This window comes from Dipteris shenzhenensis, chromosome 29 (genome assembly GCF_047967505.1).
Source record: "Dipteris shenzhenensis isolate YYH24624 ecotype China chromosome 29, Dip_SZ_1.0, whole genome shotgun sequence".
NCBI classification, from domain to species: domain Eukaryota; kingdom Viridiplantae; phylum Streptophyta; class Polypodiopsida; order Gleicheniales; family Dipteridaceae; genus Dipteris; species Dipteris shenzhenensis.
Genome location: NC_141624.1, coordinates 30,792,979 through 30,812,757, shown reverse-complemented (window position 1 = coordinate 30,812,757; position 19,779 = coordinate 30,792,979). Strand labels below are relative to the sequence as shown.

Genomic DNA, 19,779 nt, shown 5'->3' with positions numbered 1-19,779 from the left:
TTTGTTCTACCACGAGAATAAACACAGTGCTCTAAATGACATCTATTGTAAGCTTTGCTCTACCATGAACCTGTTAAACATCAAATACCACTACCTTGGAGCTTGCTTTAAGCCATGTTGTCTTTTCTTTAACTTGCACACCACTTCACATTTAATTGTTCATGGTGCAAGTCTTCTGTGGTGGTCACAAGAATCAAGATAGTTCTGATTGAAGTTATTTTAACAATAAGAGAATATTTCATCAAATTCTATACCTTTTTTCTATTCGAATCCTTTACAAAAAGTGTAGCTTGCTTTAACTCATATAGTCTTCTCTTCAACAAGCATACCAGTTCCTCATTTCCTTTAACCTCATATATGTTAAGGGGTAAAATAAGTAACCCAACTTTAGTATCAGAATGGTTAAGAGTATGAGCAACTCTAGAAGTTGTAACTAAAATACCAACTACAAAGTCGGATATAGCAAGAATGTAAGAGACATACTGGGAGAGAGGAATACACAATGTGATGTTCTTGTAGTAGCTTATTTGATGATGAATACTATCCTGACTGTTATCCATTCTATACATTATGTTTCCATTATTATTTTTCTGAGTGCAATGTTGCCTAATGTTCTTACTTTCCTTTTAGCAATGAGAGAGAGAATTGTATTCTACTCTATAGTGATAATACCCCAACTCTCTCATAGATCTTAGTTTTATCTTTTAGCAATGCATAGCTAGTTCAATTCTCTATTTTTCTAAAGCCCCCCAAGAATAATACCCCAACTCTCTCATAGATCTTAGTTTTATCTTTTAGCAATGTATAGCTAGTTCAGTTCTCTATTTTTCTAAACCCCCCCCAAGAGTAGAGTTTTGTATTCCGTTAACCTTGGCAATCTTGCCTATTAAAATACCCATCAACCTATCCACCAGTAATTAAAGATCAAGACTGGTGGCTTGTGAGCCATGAAGATGTTCGACACTTCAGGGGAAAATGTCGTCGCATGTATACCACATCTAGGATGGTAGAGCAGAAAACTTAGTTTGGCAGACGAGATCACCTCAATCTGATGTTTTTGGAAGTGGTGGGCTTCGATAGTCTCAAACGAGTTTTGACTCAGGTGCAATGCATAGTCATTTGAATTGAGTACACTACCATTCTTGGCATGGCAATGCATACACAAAAGGATGAATGTTTGCAAATAGCCAAGACGACAACCCCAAATCTTATTGTATGCATTTGCAACTTTGACTTCGGGGATAGCAAGAGCAACAATAGCACGATAAAGAAGTAAAATCTAGTGATGAAATGGCTCTAACACATTTATCAAGCTAAGAAGATGTGATCCAAATGGCAACATGGGAAGAAACTGGGGTTAAAAGTCCATAGAATGAATGAAGGGGAGATCCCATGATTTAGAGCATTCTTGGAGTAAACTAAGCTAATCCAGCAAGAATCAATCATTGGCTACCATTTGGTCTCCTTTAAACAAATGAAGGGGACGTAGATGAATCACCACTAGATCTTCTAGAGCTTGAAGATCTTGGGGACAAGGCAGTAGTAGATTTCGAACAAGCAGCAAAAGACATAGTTATAGACAACAATTATAGAGAAAAAGAACTGGATAAAGATTCCGAAGAGAAAGAAGAATACTCGGACGAACATTCCAATGCAAGAGAACGAAACTTGGACAAAAAATTCAAAGACAGAGCCAGTTTAGACAAAAGATTGAAAGAAAAAGAATCAGTTTCAGCCAAAAGATCCAAAGAAAGAAAAGCAGTTTAGGACAAAAGATTTAAAAATAGAGAAACAAATTCAAATGAAAGATCCAAGGAAGAAAATAAAATAAAATTTGGACGCAGAATCCAACCAAGACGAAGAGAATTAAGCTTTTCTTACTTTACCAAAAAATCCAAGGAATCAGAATACAAATTCACCACCACTATCACCTGTAAGTCAACCAACACATATGCCAAATACACTAGTCCGCCGCCTAATAGCACAGCCACAGGGAGCAAGTTTGAAATGTAAATTTTTGAGTTTCATGGTAAAGATAAATTGATCTAGACAGTCATGTTGCACAATTAGAAACTGGGGATCCAAAAAATTTGCAACACTTCATGGGCACACTAGCTAGACAAGCTATGCGATGGTTTAGCCCATATGGAGTGGGAAATTTTGTCACTTTTAATGACTTAAAGACATAGTTTTTGGAGAGGTTTCAAAAAGAGGAAAACCCTTTTGATTTCAGAAGAAAGCTAAGGAAATTGAAACAAAAGAAACTATCCCTAAAAAGACTACGTCCAATAATTTTTGAAATTGAATGCATGATTGGATGTAGCATCAAGACTGACCACTGAAACAATCGTGGAATAATTTAAAGGAACTAAAACTAGAAATTTGTAGTTCAGTTGGAGGTCTCATACTACTAGCAGGTGCAAATGGGTTCAATACCCTTGCTCATGCAACCAAAAGAGCTAAAAGATGCATGGGAAATTAAGAAGAAAAAGAAGAAATGCGAGGTGGAATCCAAAGAAGATTCAGATGTATCAGACAGTGAATCCAAATCCGAATCCAACTCAGCAGTAATGAGTCCAAAAGTGATTCAGAAACTCACTCAAAGAAGAAAAACAAGGAAACAATGAGAAAAAAAGGAAGAAAATAGATGAAGAAAGAAAAGCAAAAGTAAAAAAAGATTCCTTCAATCTCTGATTTGGAGAAATTAGTGGATCAAATGTTGCAAATTTTGGGGGTGAATCAGAACCGGCCACAATTGCAGTGTGAGATTTGCAACAAGAGTCATCCAACTTCAGCATGCTAGTGCAACCCTAAATCCATAGCAACAGTCACACAGAGAACTCTCGCAATAGGCTCCAATTGGTAGCCATTGGAGAAAATGCAGCAGTCATTGCGTAGCAACATCAACATCATCAACAAGAATAATAACAATAACAAAGAAATTGGGGACGGCAAAGGAACTAGAACCAACAAACTAATTGGAATCAACAATAATTAGAACATTGTGGCTATTGCCTAGGAATGGATGGTCACCATTTAGGACACAACTGTGCCCTATGGGTGAAGCACCAGGTTGAAAGGGAAATTTCAATTATTCAATTTGGTAATCAAGGTCTACCACCACCTCAAGCATCACAACAGCCTCTGCAAGCCACTATAGTGTTGATAAAAGAACTACCAAATACACTAAGAGGCGGAAGAGTGGAATATAAGAGGGGTAGGCAACATGACATACATGAGTCGTGTGATTGTTTGGGGTGTATTCTCATTGAAATGATACTAGAAAAACCACCAGTCATGGAAGTTTTAGCAATGACTAGATTAAAAGGACAAGTTTTGGCACTGATCAGATTAAAAGGACCAGTCTAGGAGACACCACAAGCAAAGAAAGAAGTCAAAGAGAAAGCAACCTCAAATTTTTGGCCTCGATCTACAACCTTCAGATTACACTGGATGCTCATGAACATCCATGTGCATGACACACCTTGTAGTGTGTTCTCAATCATGTGGAATGCGGTAGTAAATGTAAGCATTGCATTGTGCAACACTTATTGGTATCTCACCACAATGAATGAAGGCCAAGGTACCACATTCTCTCCCGATTGGCCTACTGGACATGCCTTTTTGAGTTTTCCCTTCCAATGTGTCTCATTATAAAGTTTAGTCCGCTCCATTTCTTTTGTGAGGCAAAATTGTCCCAAGAAGGAATATTTTTTAAAGCCTAAATTAAATCCCTATATCACCAAATTTTTACTCGCAAACCCTACCTAAACATACCCTTCTCTCTATCGGTTCCTATTGCAAAGGTCTTACCTTTTCTTTGGAAGGTTGCATATCAATCTTCTTTAGGTGCATCGTGTGTGTGTGTGTGTGCACATGCGCACGTGCACACACACGCGCATGTGTGTGCGCATGCGTGCCATGCTCATGACAAAGAGAACTTCCTCTCTTGCTTGTCTTGCTGCTACCTCTCCTCATTGAGCTCTTCACAAAGATCCTCATTTTTTTTATTACTATTACATTCTTCCTCCTTTAATGGCAAGGAAAGAGGGGGGGGCTAATCATCCAAAATCTTTTGTACTAAAACAACATCCTTCATGTGAGATAGTTTCACACATCCAAATCTGCAAAATCCTCAATAAACCATCCATCTTTCCAAAGCTCAACACAATGATCTCCATCCTCCTCCCGCTGATCTCACTACCTTATGTTAACTCATTTGGCATTTCTCTTCAACCCTCTCATCTACCACCATTTCATGCCTTTTTGCTAATCCATCCCTGTACTTTACATTCGTTAACCCTTCATTCTTTCCCAATCTATTTTCCTCTAATCAAGGGTCCCCTATTGTATCTTGTGAATTGGCTCTAAAATAGTTAAATTTAAGCTAAAAGATCCAAACCTCCCATTGCCCCATGCACAACCTGCTTGGCAATTCCATCATAGATGCCTTTTTATGATGGTGTCAAGACTAAAAACCCAATCTGAACCAAAGAAAAAGTACATAGTGGGCTTACAATATTTGAAAGAAAGAAGCCCTTCAAGAGTTGAATTCTAATTGCAAGAGTCTTTCCTAAGTTTTTCATTCATTATGCCATACATAAACACACCAACCTTGATAGGAAAAGCTAGGCTTCATTGACATAATGCTGGAAAGAAATGGTAGCATCCCAACCGAATGAAACGGACATGCAATTGATCTTCTCCTAACATTTGATTCATGTCTGTCAGGAGGTGAGGTCTCCGTTGTGTGGTTCCCGTCTATCACTTCCGTGGTTAGCTTCTTCCCCAACAATAGGGCTTAGGGGGTGATATCTCTTCTAAGAGCAAGGACAACCCCCCATTTTTCTCTATGTGATTGCACCCTCGACCTTCTTTATGACCCTCCCATCTTGTGCCAATTGCTACTATGCCATGCTAGAAGTTTGATGCTTTATTTAGATTCATGGGGGGTGTTCCCACAACCTTCGCAAAGGAGCTACCTATCGAAGCTAGGCATGTTGTAAAGATTGAGACTACTTTGAATTTATTCATTGGTGGTCTTCCCACAACTTTGGTGATAGACCTGCATCTTTGGCATAACCAAATTAGCAAAGGAATGCGACCAAATCGAGGGATATTGTGATGGCTCAAATATCTTCTACTTTGGGGCTAGTGGGAACTATCGCCTCACCACATTTTTCTCTCCACCACATCCACCATTACTGCTCTTGATGAAATGATACATTCTTTTTGTGCAAGGGAACAACAATTATTCCATCTCCTTGCCTTATGATTGGCGATTCATATTCATCCTTCATGGCTTGTCTTGCCGTTCTCTCTTTCCATTTTATGTCAAACATCGATGCAAAGTTACGCGTTAACACACTTTTGGAAAGAACAAATTTGCACCATTGGTGCATAGCAAGAGAAAATGGAGATTTGGGTTGCAAACAATCTTACGAGTTTTATGTTCGAGGGGCAAGGTTGACTTGTTATGTTTGAGCTTTGCAATCTAGACACTTGTTTGTCCATTTGGAATCCATCGTGTCTATCTAAGGTAGCATGAACAATATTCCATATAATGCATGGGGAGAAAAGGACTTTGGAGAAGACAATCTAAGGGCTATCGCCCAGTGTCTAGAGTTGCAAAGAGGCCTTGACAAAGAGAGGGAAGGAGAAGGAGGAATTTGTTTCATGAACTCGTGAAAGGGCAACAATGATGCAGCTTGAGATGGGGAAAAGCTATGTGGCAATGCTACAATGTTGGATGTGCAATGAAAGGAAGCAATGGAAAGGCTAAGGGAGGAAGAGACTAAAATGAGAGTCTAAAATATGGGGCAACTGGAGACTAGCGATGGCGATCAAGGAAGAGAGGTCGAAAGAGGAGCTAGATTTTTGGCTGGGGGGTTTTGGAGTTTATGAAAAAAACTTCTTCGGGTAGGAAAGGCCATATCTGCCCTCTTTAACATTTCTCACCTCCCTTAAAAAGAGCATTACTGTGTTGGCAAGGCATGCAAGGAGAGGCGCCACGTGGCATGATCCTTTAAATGCCACGTGGTTTCTTCAAAATAAGTATATATAGATAGATAGATGTGCAAAACACTATATTAGGAACCCTTTTTCCCTCCCCCTCACATTCTCTCCCCACCCATATCTCTATTGTTGCTTCTGTAGGCTTAATGGATGTAACCTATGTAATATTCCAAATTCACCCATTTTAGTGTGTGCTAGGTGAATATGAAATGAGATGAATGTATTGGAAAAAGGCCCAAAATAATAGAACAAGTTGAATTTTTTTGAATATGGTGTTGTAAGACTTCTCTAAGACTTAAAGGCTAGATGTGGATCACAAAACACACCTCCACTCTCTTAAGAGCATATTACTAAAGCAATATAATACCACTTGACATCACATGAAAGGAGTAGAATAGACTCATATGAATTAGAAGTATTTGGTACTCTCTTACTAGATTTGTACTAGTGGTAGCAAATGATTATGCCCAATCGATTGGCACCTAAGCTCTATGAAAGCCTGTTCAATTTTCACCAAATCCTTTTTGTGAAAAATTCAAAAACTCTTCAAACTCACATATTGGCCCAATCGATTGGCACCTAGGCTCTATGAAAGCCTTTTGTATTTTCATCAAAATCTTTTTGTGAAAAATTCAAAAACTCTTAAGTCACATATTGGAGGCTTCTTCATAGATTTGTAGGTATTTAATGTAGAATATCACTAGGATGGCATGAAATTTGGAGGCCTCCCAAAACAATTTAGCAGGTCCATATGAAAATTTTGGACTTCACATTACATTAAACTGAGAATTTTGGAATTGACATTACATTAAACCCAAAATTTTGAAAATTGAGTAGGTTCATCTGAAAATTGTGAATTCTGAAAATTTTGGAATTCACATTACATTACAAAAGTTTAAAAATGCATGAGTGGTTAAGCACTGGATAAGGCCACGTAAGCGACAGCAAACTCACAAGACTTCCTGCTAAAATACTTCAAAACCGATAAAATCTCGATACAAAGATCACAAAGCAATGAGGAAGGGAACCGAACGTGATAAAAACGATCCTGTTTTGAGTCTTCCACAGTATGCTCACTACCAAAGCACGGAGTAAATTCCAAAGGCGAAGTTGAGGCTCAGTCATTCGTGATAGAACTTCACGTGATGACATCGTGCACGTATTTATTGCAAGCACCACCCTGTATCACATGGAGGGAGGTTGAGCATTCAAAGATTGCACAAGCCTGCTGCCTAAATCATAGGCGATGATTGAGAGATCAAGCTCTATAAGAGCATGTATACATTCTACGTAATTTTTACGAAAAGAACTCTGAACTCTATCTTTCGTATTCTGGTTTATGTTGTGAATTGTTTCATTGGTATCAGAGCCATGTCGTCCTCTACGTCCAGCTCCCTCCATCGCCTAGTTCCTATCTTCGATGGAACAAGCTTTCATGCTTGGAAACGCATGATGATGTTATACCTCAAGGGTGAAGGATACTTCGCCATTGTGAGTGGAACTGAGTTGAAGCCTAACGCTGACGGAGAAGCCAAGTTGTGGCAGGCCAGAGAAGATAAAGCTTTAGCTGCAATTGGGCTAAGCTTGAAAAAGGAGATCATTCTGGAGGCTTCATGCGACACAAGCAAGATCCTCTGGGATTGGCTCATTCAGAGGTATGAGAAACACTCTGAGGTTGAAATATTGCATATATTTCATAAGCTTGATAATCTGCATTATGAAGATGGCAAGGATTTGCGTACCCACATACGCATGATGAAAGAACTCTTTAATCAGCTAGCTTGTTCAGGAGATGATTACAAAGTACCCCTTGAGCAACAGAAGCTCAAGTTGTATCAGTCGCTTCCTAGTTCGTGGCATAATTTCAGAAGTTCCTTGATGACTAACAAGAATCTCAGCTGGGAGCAAACGGCAGATGCTCTCTATGAGGAAGAGACTATGAGGATCGATTTGGGTATTATAAAGACAGCCAATTCAAGCAACGATCATGCATTGATCTCTAACACAGTACCGAGAAGCAACGATCATGCAATGATCTCCCATACAGCACCGAGAACATCTATGAATCCCAGGCCCATGAGACGCAAGGGTAAGTGTCATTATTGCAACATAGATGGCCATTTTGAATTTGAATGCAGAAAGAAACTGGCAGATCTAGAGAAGGAGGTTAAAGAACTCAAATCTGGAGGTTTCAGTCAATCTCATGAAAAGGCACGTATGCACAATGTACATACAAAGGAAGATCATCATTGTGATATTCATCTTGTCGACAATCTCATTCTTGACTCCGGTGCTAATCAACATATGACTTTCCATTATGATTGGTTTGTTTCCTATAAACCATGCATGTTTCAACGCACAGTACAAATGGGAGATGACTCTGAACATGTGATCGCTGGAGTAGGTGATATACAGTTCCGACTTTCTACTGGTGATACATTTCGACTATCAGGAGTATTATACGTTCCCAACCTCAAGCGAGATCTGATCTCAATAGCACGGTTGACAGATATGGGCATGACAGTGGAGTTTACTGCAAATTCTTGCCTCATTCGCCAAGAAGAAACTGGCAGCATCATTGCCAAAGGTATGAGAAGACAATCACTCTATTATCTTACAGAAGCAATTGAAATCAAGCATGTAGTTCTTATTGCCACTAGCAACAGCAATGCGGATCTCTGGCATAAACGCCTTGGGCATGCCAATTTCAGACTAATCAAGCAAGTCCATTCTGAAGGGTTAGTTGATGGTCTCAGCTTGGATAACAGTCCCACCATGAGCACTTGTGAAGCTTGCATCTTTGGCAAGCATCAGAGACGTTCTTTTCACCGCAGTGTACCTCGATCTAAGGAATTATTGGCATTAGTACACTCAGATCTCTGTGGGCCGATACCAGTAATGTCCAAGGGAGGAAGCCACTATTATATGACTTTCATTGATGATGCCAGTAGATGGACAGAGATATACTTCCTCAAGAAAAAGTCTGAAGCATTCCAATGTTTTCTTCAATACAAGAGCATGGCAGAATTACATACTGGAAACAAAATGAAAGTTTTTCGCTCTGATAATGGTGGAGAATATTTGAGCTCTGAATTTCAAAGTTTTTGCAAGCAATCTGGAATCAAACGTGAGTTGACGATACCTTATACGCCACAACTCAATGGACTGGCAGAGAGAAAGAATCAAACCACAAATAATTCAGCACGAACAATGCTTACTGAGAGTAGTCTTGATGCAAGCTTCTGGGCAGAAGCTGTCCATACTGCAGTTTACATACAAAATCGTCTTCCTTCAACATCTATGCCTCACTCTACTCCATATGAGTTATGGATGGGACATCGACCAAATGTATCATCTCTTAAAGTGTTTGGATGTCAGGCCTTTGCTAAGGTAATATCTCCACAAGTGTCCAAGTTTGATCCACGAAGTCGAAGGTGTATTTTTGTTGGATATCTTGTTGATAGATGTGGGTACAAGCTATGGGATCCAATACAATCATGCATGATTCTCAGCACTGATGTGATTTTTTCAGAAGAAATTTTTCCTGGCACACTTAATGATCCTCATTCGACTTCCAGTTATGATTTTTTGGATGATACAACAGATCGACTTCTTCCTTCATCAGAAGATCTTGTTGATATACATGCTGTAATGAATTCTGAGGACTCCGCTACAATGGGAGATATGAGCACTTCGTCATCTTCTCAATTGTCATCTTCTACTCAGTCATCCGAAAACTCATTGCCATCAGCTTCTTCATCGCTTCCTCTCTCGGATTCCTCAAATGATGATGCGAATGCAGAATTTAATGATGTTTATCGTGAGCTGGAAGAGTCAGCATCAGAATCTGACCGACGAACTCTGCCACCTCGATCTCGAAGGCCCTCTGCAAAGATCATTGACAATGCAAGCAATTACTATGCAGCTGAATGTCCTTGGTTTCAAGCTCAAGTACATTACAGCATTGATAACATTGACAATGCACCCGATCCTGTCAATCATCAGGAAGCTCTTAATGGACCAGAATCTCATTGCTGGAAGCAAGCTATGGACGAGGAGTATGCATCTCTCATTCGAAATTCCACATGGGTCTTGACTGAATTACCTCATGATCGGAATGCCATTCCATGCAAATGGATATTCAAGAAAAAGTTTCATGCAGATGGATCTTTGTCCAAGTACAAAGCTCGGTTGGTTGCAAAGGGATATTCACAAGTGGCTGGTCTTGATTACTTTGAGACATTCTCCCCTGTAGTGAAGCTTACAACTATACGGATTCTGCTTGCATATGCTGCTCAGACAAATCTCGACATCCATCAAATGGATGTGAAGACTGCATTCCTCCATGGAGAGCTACGTGAAGAAGTGTATATGCTCCAACCTCCAGCATATGAAAGTTCTACATCCCCACATCAAGTCTGTCGACTTCAGAAATCCATTTATGGACTCAAACAAGCATCCCGGTCTTGGTTTGAAAAGATTGATTCTTTCTTGCATGGTCTAGGTTTTGTGTCTTCATCTGCAGATTCCAACCTCTACCTATTCAGACAGTCATCACACATGCTCTTCCTAGCTTTATATGTTGATGATATCATCTTGTTTAGCAATCATACCTTTACCATGTCACGAGTTAAGCAGCAGCTTCATTCTCACTTTGATATGGTTGACCTAGGAGAACTAGGATATTGCCTAGGAATGCAGATAAGTCGAGATCGTTCTAATGGTCGCATTCACTTGTCTCAAGGTAAATACATTCAAGATCTATTATCTAAGTACCGAATGCTTGATTGCAATCCAGCTGTTATTCCCATGGATCCTAGTGCTCTTTCGCATTTGCACTCATCTTCACCTACATTGAGTCCTTCAGTACCATTTCCTTATCGAAGTTTGGTCGGTAGTCTTCTTTATACTATGGTGTGCTGTAGGCCAGATATTGCCTTTGCTGTCATCACTCTCTCTCAATTCAATTCATCTCCTACCACTATTCACTGGCAACTCCTTAAACGTATCATCAGATATCTTCATGGCACACGCAGTTTTGGGCTTCTGTTTCAACGTCAGAGTTCATTTGATTTTGCTGCCTATTCCGATGCTAATTGGGGAACTGATAAGAGCACAGGTAGATCCATTACAGGATGTTGTTTTCTGATTAATGGTACTGCTGTCAGCTGGATCAGCAAAGCTCAGAAGGTTGTGGCACTCTCCTCTACTGAAGCTGAGTATATTTCAGCTTCTACTGCTTCTCGTGAGATCGTGTGGATTAGACGACTGCTGGAAGACATCCTTGGCTCTCTATCTACTCCCACAATTTTGTGGTGTGATAATCAGAGCACTATTGCCCTTACCAAGAATCCAATTCTTCATTCAAGAACCAAGCATTTTGCTCTCTATTTTCATTATATTAGGGATCTTGTGAAGGACAATCTTCTTCAAGTTCAACATCTTCCCACAGCTGATATGCCAGCAGATGTATTAACCAAACCACTCCCTCGTCCACGATTTCAGATGTTGAGATCTCTTCTTGGATTGCATCCATCCTCTTCTGAAGGCATCACATAAACGAATCACATATAAGATGGTGGTGCTTGAGGGGGGGATGATAGAACTTCACGTGATGACATCGTGCACGTATTTATTGCAAGCACCACCCTGTATCACATGGAGGGAGGTTGAGCATTCAAAGATTGCACAAGCCTGCTGCCTAAATCATAGGCGATGATTGAGAGATCAAGCTCTATAAGAGCATGTATACATTCTACGTAATTTTTACGAAAAGAACTCTGAACTCTATCTTTCGTATTCTGGTTTATGTTGTGAATTGTTTCAATTCGAGCACGATCCCCAAACAACTGGTTGGTGATTACCAAAAACGTCCAATCTACAACTTTTAAGAAGACATCCCATCCATTACATTAAACTGGTTAGTGATTACCACAAATGTCCAATCTACAATTTTGAAGAAGACATCGCCATCCACTCCAGATCGGACTTGCTCTCCAATTATCACCTTCAAACCTTGCCAGGCTTGCCTAATCACTACGTGCTGCAACCTCGACGGCCCTGGTGTTCGTGTTCTTTTCTGGCTTTTGGTTTTTTGTGAAATAAACATCCTATCGTGCGAGCTATACTCCGCCAATGATCTTGGGATTGCTGTCAACGTTCACGTGACTGGGTTGCAGCACGGCGTATATTAATCTGGTGGACAATAGAGTCTCGGCTATCGAGTTACCGTCAGTTCGGGTCGGTGGCATGTGCCGACAGACCTCGGCGTATATTAATCTGGTGAGTGGTGGACAATAGAGTCTCGGCTATCAAGAGCTACCGTCAGTTCGGGTCGGTGGCATGTGGCGACAGACCTCCAGAGCTTGTCATCAAGCGATTGATGAGACGCCATTCTGAAAGACAGGTTCCAATATCCATCAAGGGGGGTCTGTATTGGCGAGCCGCAGCAATGTGATCGTGGAAAAGAAATGCTGTTGATAGGAGGTGGGTGATTGTGAAATGCTTGAACTTTTGGCAAGCCTTATGAATTGTTCTAAGTGGACACAAGTGAGTCTCCATCTCTCTCGCTCGCTCTGTGTGTCTCATTATAAGAAAAATCAAGCATATATATTCAATTGCATTCAACTGATTTTAATTAAACACCGGGCCATTCGCAATTCAGTTCAATTCATTTTGAAAATTGAAGTGATTCTAAATAAACACCCTATTCGTGACTAATGGGTCTCCTAATCTAAAAAATTCATGATCTACACATTCAAGCATTGGATTTGCAAGGGATTTGCTCCAGCAAGTTTCTAATTTTGTGTTACAATTGTCTCTGCATTCAGAAATTGCATTCGTTTGTATTTTTGTGTTACAAGTCTGCTTTTAGAAATTGCATTTGATCTACGAAAGTTAATGTGTTTGTAAGATTCATTTGGAAAAATTAATCGTTAATCTAATTAACACTCTAGCGTAAGTTTAACCTCCTAATCTAATCTAATTCCTCTCTCTCTCTATCTTTGTCTCTTTCTCTCTCTTTCTCTCTCTCTCTCTCGTCCAATTTTGGGTTGCATCTACGATCCATGTCAAAGCATCTCTATGCCAATCTGTCTCCACCCATGGCTGTCGGGAGAGCCCTACTCTCTGCCTTCGCCCTCTCCCTCCGCTCCCCTTGCTCTCCCTCTCCACAGCTCTCATGCTCGCTCCCCTCCCTGTTCCACATCTCTCCACTCCCTCTGCTCAGCTCCATCCCCACTGTATATTGATTGCTCGCAGGGATGACCAATGCATGATGCTTCATGGAATACGATGGGAACCTGCAAGGAAAACTTCGGTCTAACGTATGTATTTCAAGCTTAGAGACGCACAAAATAGTGGATCACTGAAGTTGGTCTTGCAGGATCATTGACAAGTACTTTGCTTTCAGCCAACAGCTTCAGGAACATCCACAAATAGTTCTGTCGAGCATGCTTCTAAAGTTCCTCCATTTGTATCTCTTTCACCTTCACCTGCCAATGGCTCCAAAATGTATTCCCCTTCACCACGTTGATCCTCCTGGTCAACAATTTCTCTATCTTTCCCCCTTTCTCTTTCATTCCATTAACCTTGTGCATTAGAGGCTGCCTGGCTCTCTCTTTGAAGTCTGGCAGAGGATTTTCCATCCCCCCAACACTGACTTCCTTGGGCCATAGCGCATTTCCAAACCTAGAGGCCCCCTTGGTCTAATACAGTCAGTGAGCAGCTCATCATCAACAATTTCATCAAAGACAGCTTGCGCTCCATCCTAGGCTTGCAACCGTGGCTTTGCAAGCATCAATGTAGCATTCCCTACAGATCTTGAAGTTGCACTCATAGGGTGAAAGCGAGGGAGGGAGAGCTGAGGGAGATGAGAGAGGACAGAGAGATTGAGCACACAACCTGTCTTTCCATTGTCATAAGTGGAGAACCATTCCGTATGGGGAGTAATATGGAATGAAGCACCAAAATCCAAAATCCAATCCTGGGAATATGCATCATCTGAAGTGGTGAGCAAGTCTACAGTAGACTAGACATGAAGAGAATGTAATTGTCACTATCATCAGTGACTGCATTAATCTCCTCAATCTTCATTTTTTCTTTGTCTTCCCTTGGACTCTCTGCCTTCTTATTTGCACCCCAATTTGCATTCTTTTTCTTATCCTTTTGCTCTCTTTTTAGCTTGTAGCAATCCTTTTTCATATGGCCTTTCTTGCCACCATAGTGGTTTAAACACTCAATGTCCTGTGCCCTGAATTTGCTACAAGACTTCCCTCTTTCTTGGGACTTCCCCCTAAACTGTGATCTGCCCCTTTGCACATTTAAGGCTGCATCCTACTTATTGCCATCCATAGACTTCCGTCTAATCTTCTCGGCCAACAAGCTACCCACAACATCATCAAACTTCAGTACTCCACCAGGTGCAGAGTTATTGACAGCTGTACAGAAGGTATCCCATGAGGATGGCAATGAACATAAGAGAAATATTGCCTTAGTCTCCGCATCAAAATTCATCTTCTAAGCTTGAAGCTGGCTGAAAATAATATTGAATTCATTCAAGTGAGAAGCAATGGAGACCCCTTCCTTCATCTGCAGCTCAAACAACCTCTTTATGACGTAAACTTTATTAGAGATAGTTTCCTTCTCATAAGTGGCATACAATTTGTTCCACAAATCTTTCGTAGTCTGCTCATTTACTACTATGAAATAAACTAACTCTGCAAGATGAAGTCTAATAGTAGACTTTGCTAATGCATCCAACTCATTCTAATCATCCTCAGACATATCTGCAAGCTTAGCTTCAATCCCTGCCAAGGGTTTAATCTGCTTCTTTTGAAGAAACACATCCCTTATCTGTTCTTTTCACAAAGAAAAGTTTGTCCCATCAAACTTTCTAATGCTAAAAAATTCCTTTTCAGGCATGGAAGAGGATGCCATGATGCAAATGAAACAAAATGCCAAACGCTAGTACCTGCAAAAGAGAAATCACACCAAATACCAAGTGCACCCAATATGTTTGCTTTAATAAAGGATAGTGTCACCAAAACTCAAGGCTCAAAGTATCAAAATGCATATGACTCATGTGCATATACTATGCATCCATGTGAGCAAATCTGGCCCAAAAGAAAATGTCAACCCAGCACAACCTGTGCATCCACTGCAATATGTCAAAGCTGTCCCTCAGCATAAAATAGCATTCGTGTGCTAAAGATCCATCAATAAAGCATCCCACAAGGCAATCTGGGCCTATCAACGCATCCAACAAGGATTGCAATGCATCCAAATGGCCTGTAAAGCATCCACTATAACCCAATCCAAATCACAAATGAGCACACATGGCTCATACTGCAACCGAAGTGATCTGCATAAGGTATATCCAAGAAATCATGGCCTTTCAGCAACGACCGCTTATGAAAGAAGAACCTAGGATGTATGAAAACATGGGTGTCACTGCATAATTGAACTCACCAAGACAATCTGCAAATATCTCTCTTCTGCCACAACTCTAAAATCTCATCCAAGGACGGAGTAAGAACCAGTCAATTCTTACATTTACTTGCAAAAAATGAACCTTAGCCAAATGCCACATGGCAAATCAATGAGAAGGTCTTGGAAACTTTGAGAAATTTCCTTCTGACACTCAATTTTTCATATGGTCAAGGCCATGTTTCTCCATTATAACTGAGCCTGTGCATTAGTGGAACATCATGTTCTTTATGAAAGACTTTAGTATGATTTCCTATCTTCATGGGCCATCAGTATGTTGACAAGCCTGAAGCACACAAGGGTCCTTAAAGGGATGTGTGTGTGTGTGTGCGCGCGCGTGCGTGCATGCGTGTGTGCATATGCACGTATGCGTAAAAGGTAGTGGATGTAACCTTGTAAGTGCTTTAAAACGAACAACCCAGTCCTCAACTTCAACAACCTAAGTCAAACTAAGAGAAGCCACTTCCATAAATTTACTTCCAATAGCAAACGTGCGACACTATAAATCTATCCTGATCGTAGAGAAAATCCTCAAGGGATGCACCACTAAGAAATCCTAGGTATCACGTGCGTTCAAACGTGCGTTCAAAAGGTATTTAAAAAAACCCTCAGCTAAATTTTTTTTCCTAATAAAGCAAACCCTCTTTACGTATGAACTAACATATTTTTTTCTAAGGTTGAATTAAAAAACCCCTCCTGTTATTGTAAACCTATTAAATTTTTTCCAAAAGTGGAATTAAGATACCCTCCTGATTTTGAATGCACATGGTATACTAAAATTTTGGCAGGTGAACTCCCTGAGAGAAAACCACCTCTAGTTCCCTACACACCAGCTTCTTGCTCGCTTCTTGTGCTCAAAGATCACTAATATTTGGCAAGACCATACAGAAAACAACGCATGTGCCCTTACCATTTGCCAAACATAAGCTAACAATGAGGGGATCCCAACAATGTCTCCTAATAAACAATACTGAAATGGACCCTAATAGGGACCCGTGAGAAAAAACCCCATATTAATTAATTAGTTGCGGGTGCCGGGGGTTTCATCAACTTAAGCTTTTTGGAATTATTAATGGAAGATGTGATTAACATAAGGGATGAGTGCGAGGCGAAAGCTTCTCCGATGATTTGAAAGATTGACCTACACTTCCATTATCCATAGCTACATTCTCCTTTTACATCTTACCAGGTTCCATCTTACATGTTAGCCAATGACCGAGAGTTCCATAACTATGGTCCCCTCTTATATTTTAACTATGCACTCCTGCTGATGGGCTGGCATATGTGCCAATGGCCAAAGACAAACGACGAATTGGCAAGTTCCATCGATGAACTGCAAATTTTGGAGCACGGCAGTCCAAAGGACATATCAAACCTTTGGACTATGCACTTTGCGGAATTGCTTTTTGCGCGGTTTGTAGTCGCTGGCACCGAAATCATATCAATGAAGTTGCTTTTTGCGCGGTTTGTAGTCGCTGTCACGGAAATCATATCAATGGGGTTGCTTTTTGCGTGGTTTGTAGTTGGTGTCACCAAAATCATATCAACGTGTAGACAGGAAGCATCTAGCGGGAACGACCATCAATGCATCCCGCAGGAATCTCGTGGGTGAGCCTTGGACTTGAAAGCAGTCTCAATGATTACAGACTACGGTACGAATTCGGGACCGAAAGATTACGATATGAATTCTCCGGACGTTGTGAGCGTCCATGTGCATGATTTTATAGTTTGTAGCTTCAAGGCTTAAGCCTCGTTGGCAAGCTACAGTTTAACACGGCGATGTCTGCATGAGCGTGAATAATTAACACGGCAATGTCTGCATGAGCGTGAATAAAGACTACACCCCCGCAGACGATTAATCTGCTTGCTCGCATGGGTTGCTTGGAAACACCACTCCTTTTATATTTCGAATTATTTGGGCGCTGCTGTGCGAGTCGTCACTCTCCAAGCCTTTGCAGTGTTTGCACTGTTGCACCACCACTGCGGCTAAGCTCATCGAGAGAGAGACGATGTGCATGGCCGTCGACGAGCTGCGCGAGCGTGCCTCTCGACTGTGATCCAGGTACGCACCGTCGCAGTGCTAGCATAAGTTCATCGACAGCACAAGTTGCTTCGTGGCGTGTACCAATACGTCGTGCAACGTGCTCGTTCAATTGAGCGTCTTCGTGGGCCGCACAGATACGCTCTGCAATATTGTCTTAAGCATTCCACGGTTCCACCGTTTTTGTCCGAGCGTCGTCGTCTGCTTTACAAATAGATATAATTTGTGTATTGACGTCTAACGTAGTTTTCGCCGGAACCGGAGACTATGCCACACATAAATGACTGCTAGCATCTCTATTTCGTACACACCCATGAATCTTTCTGCATCATGCAGCCTTTTGCTCTCATAAGCTATCACTCTACCATCCTGGGTTGGCTTCTCTCTCTCTCTCTCTCTCTCCAATCCTTTTCGACATAGGAGTGAACAGGGGTGACCTGGAAGTGAACATGGGTGACAGAGAGGTGAACATGGGGAGTTGACATAGGAGTGAACAGGGGTGACCTAGGAGTGAACAGGGGTGACCAGGAGGTGAACAGGGGTGACCTGGAGGTGAACGTAGGTGACAGAGAGGTGAACCTGGGGGGTTGACATAGGAGTGAACCAATGCGCGAGGGACGAGCAAACAGTTCGGAATGACTGAATGCGAACTGCAAAACCATTCGAAAAGCACTAGTAACTAATAATAAGTCCATGTAGCCGATGATTCTCCCTCTCTCGCAGCGTCATCCCCTGTTTACGTCGTGCCAGGAAACGGCTTAGTGTTTCCGGTCTTCTACATTTGAGAACTTTCTTATGATGTTCGTGGTAAGCTTGGACAGGTTGAAGAACATCACACGAGAACTTGCCTCAAGTTTCGAGGCACGGGAAAGATTGGACAAGATCGTATACGGGTTGTTGAATCTGAATTGCTCTCCGAGGGCGTACCGACGCCACCACTGCATGAACAAGAAGCCTTCTTCTGAATTGCGCAGCGTGAAGAGACTACCATTTCACGCACAAGAAGTCCGAATGGGTTAAAGAGACTCCAAATAGTAATGGACTAAAGAGTCTGTGCACAGGCACACGGAGAGGATTCACACGGTTTTTGAAAGCGTGCCAAATGGCAAATGAACCACTCACCCACCCGTCGTCCCTATCAAGTGGGCACAAGGTCCACAGACCGGTGGGCACAAGGTCCACAGCTGTGGTCAACTCACACACACCCAGGACACCACACACTCACCCAACCACATGCTAGGACACCATGCCCCACCCTCCAATATTTAAACTCGTGACCTGGGGATTGGAAGCCCAATGCGAGGCTTAAGACCCGGTGCATTAAATTCTTTGAAATTATTTTATTTTTCACCTCCCAACAAGCACGTGCGGGTTGGCAGCCCTCCCGTGATTGGCTGTTGTCAGTCGTCGAAAATGGTGCACGGGTGTCCTTTTTGGCACCCTGAAATCCAAGGTGCCCATCACGACTCATGAGGGTGCACAGATGTGCCCTCTGTATTTTCGTGCGTGAACAAAATCCAACGCGCTCCTAAGGGCACTTCATCTTGTGCATGTGCACAAGCTTTAACGAGCTCCCTCCTACATTTTGAGCTTGATGCATGACTACATCTAGTGCTGCATAAGGGAAGGAGTTCCTCTAGATTGCTTCCCACCAATGTTAGTAAACAAGAAGAAGAATGAATGACTTTTGTCATTGATAAGGCGTCCTAACATGTAAATTCACAAAAGATGAAACATCACTCAAAGATAGCAAGCTAAAAGAGCGCAACTTAAGGCTTTACATTTTTCATCTTTCACACGGCAAAAGAAGGAAAGGTGGCAAGGTGAATTGACAGCCAACGTAGGTGCATATGAAGCAAAGAAGCACTAGCTTTAATAAAGGCCTCGCTATTTTTATTTAAAAGAAGACCCTATTCTAGTCTCCCACACTGGATGGACGAAATAAAGTCCCATAAAATAATTTCAGCTTTCAAAATGAATGCCACTAAGACCTTCCCTAAAGGGCAAGCCAAAAAATGCCCTTCAACATATTTTGGACCGCCCTTTAATGGATTTTGCACAAGCTGAAATTAAGAAAATTTAGGTGAGATTTTACCTTGTCTTTAAATTAATTACTAAGATTTTGAGTAATTTAGATTAAAAGCCAACAAACCCATAGGTTTTTAGGTGCAGAAATTGGTTGGCTTGGACTGTCATCTTTATCTTGACTAGTTGGAAAAAAGTTTTCCACTAATACT

At 41.3% G+C, this 19,779-nt stretch overlaps 1 protein-coding gene across 3 annotated transcripts in view; it reads left to right on the top strand.

The window, feature by feature from the left end:
- Positions 1–17,360: 17,360 nt before the first annotated feature.
- The window catches only part of LOC147882694 (ABC transporter C family member 8-like), an 81,962-nt gene continuing 79,543 nt past the window's right edge, over positions 17,361–19,779 (top strand). For 2 of the 3 annotated variants that reach the window (XM_087400823.1, XM_087400822.1), the window contains exon 1: positions 17,482–17,563. Coding sequence is in view for 1 of the 3 variants with exons in the window: in XM_087400821.1 (XP_087256947.1) it covers positions 17,374–17,563 (190 nt within the window). In the remaining 2 variants the exon portion in view is untranslated. Of the gene's footprint in view, positions 17,564–19,779 lie in introns of all 3 variants that reach the window. The other variant, XM_087400821.1, reaches the window with a different exon arrangement.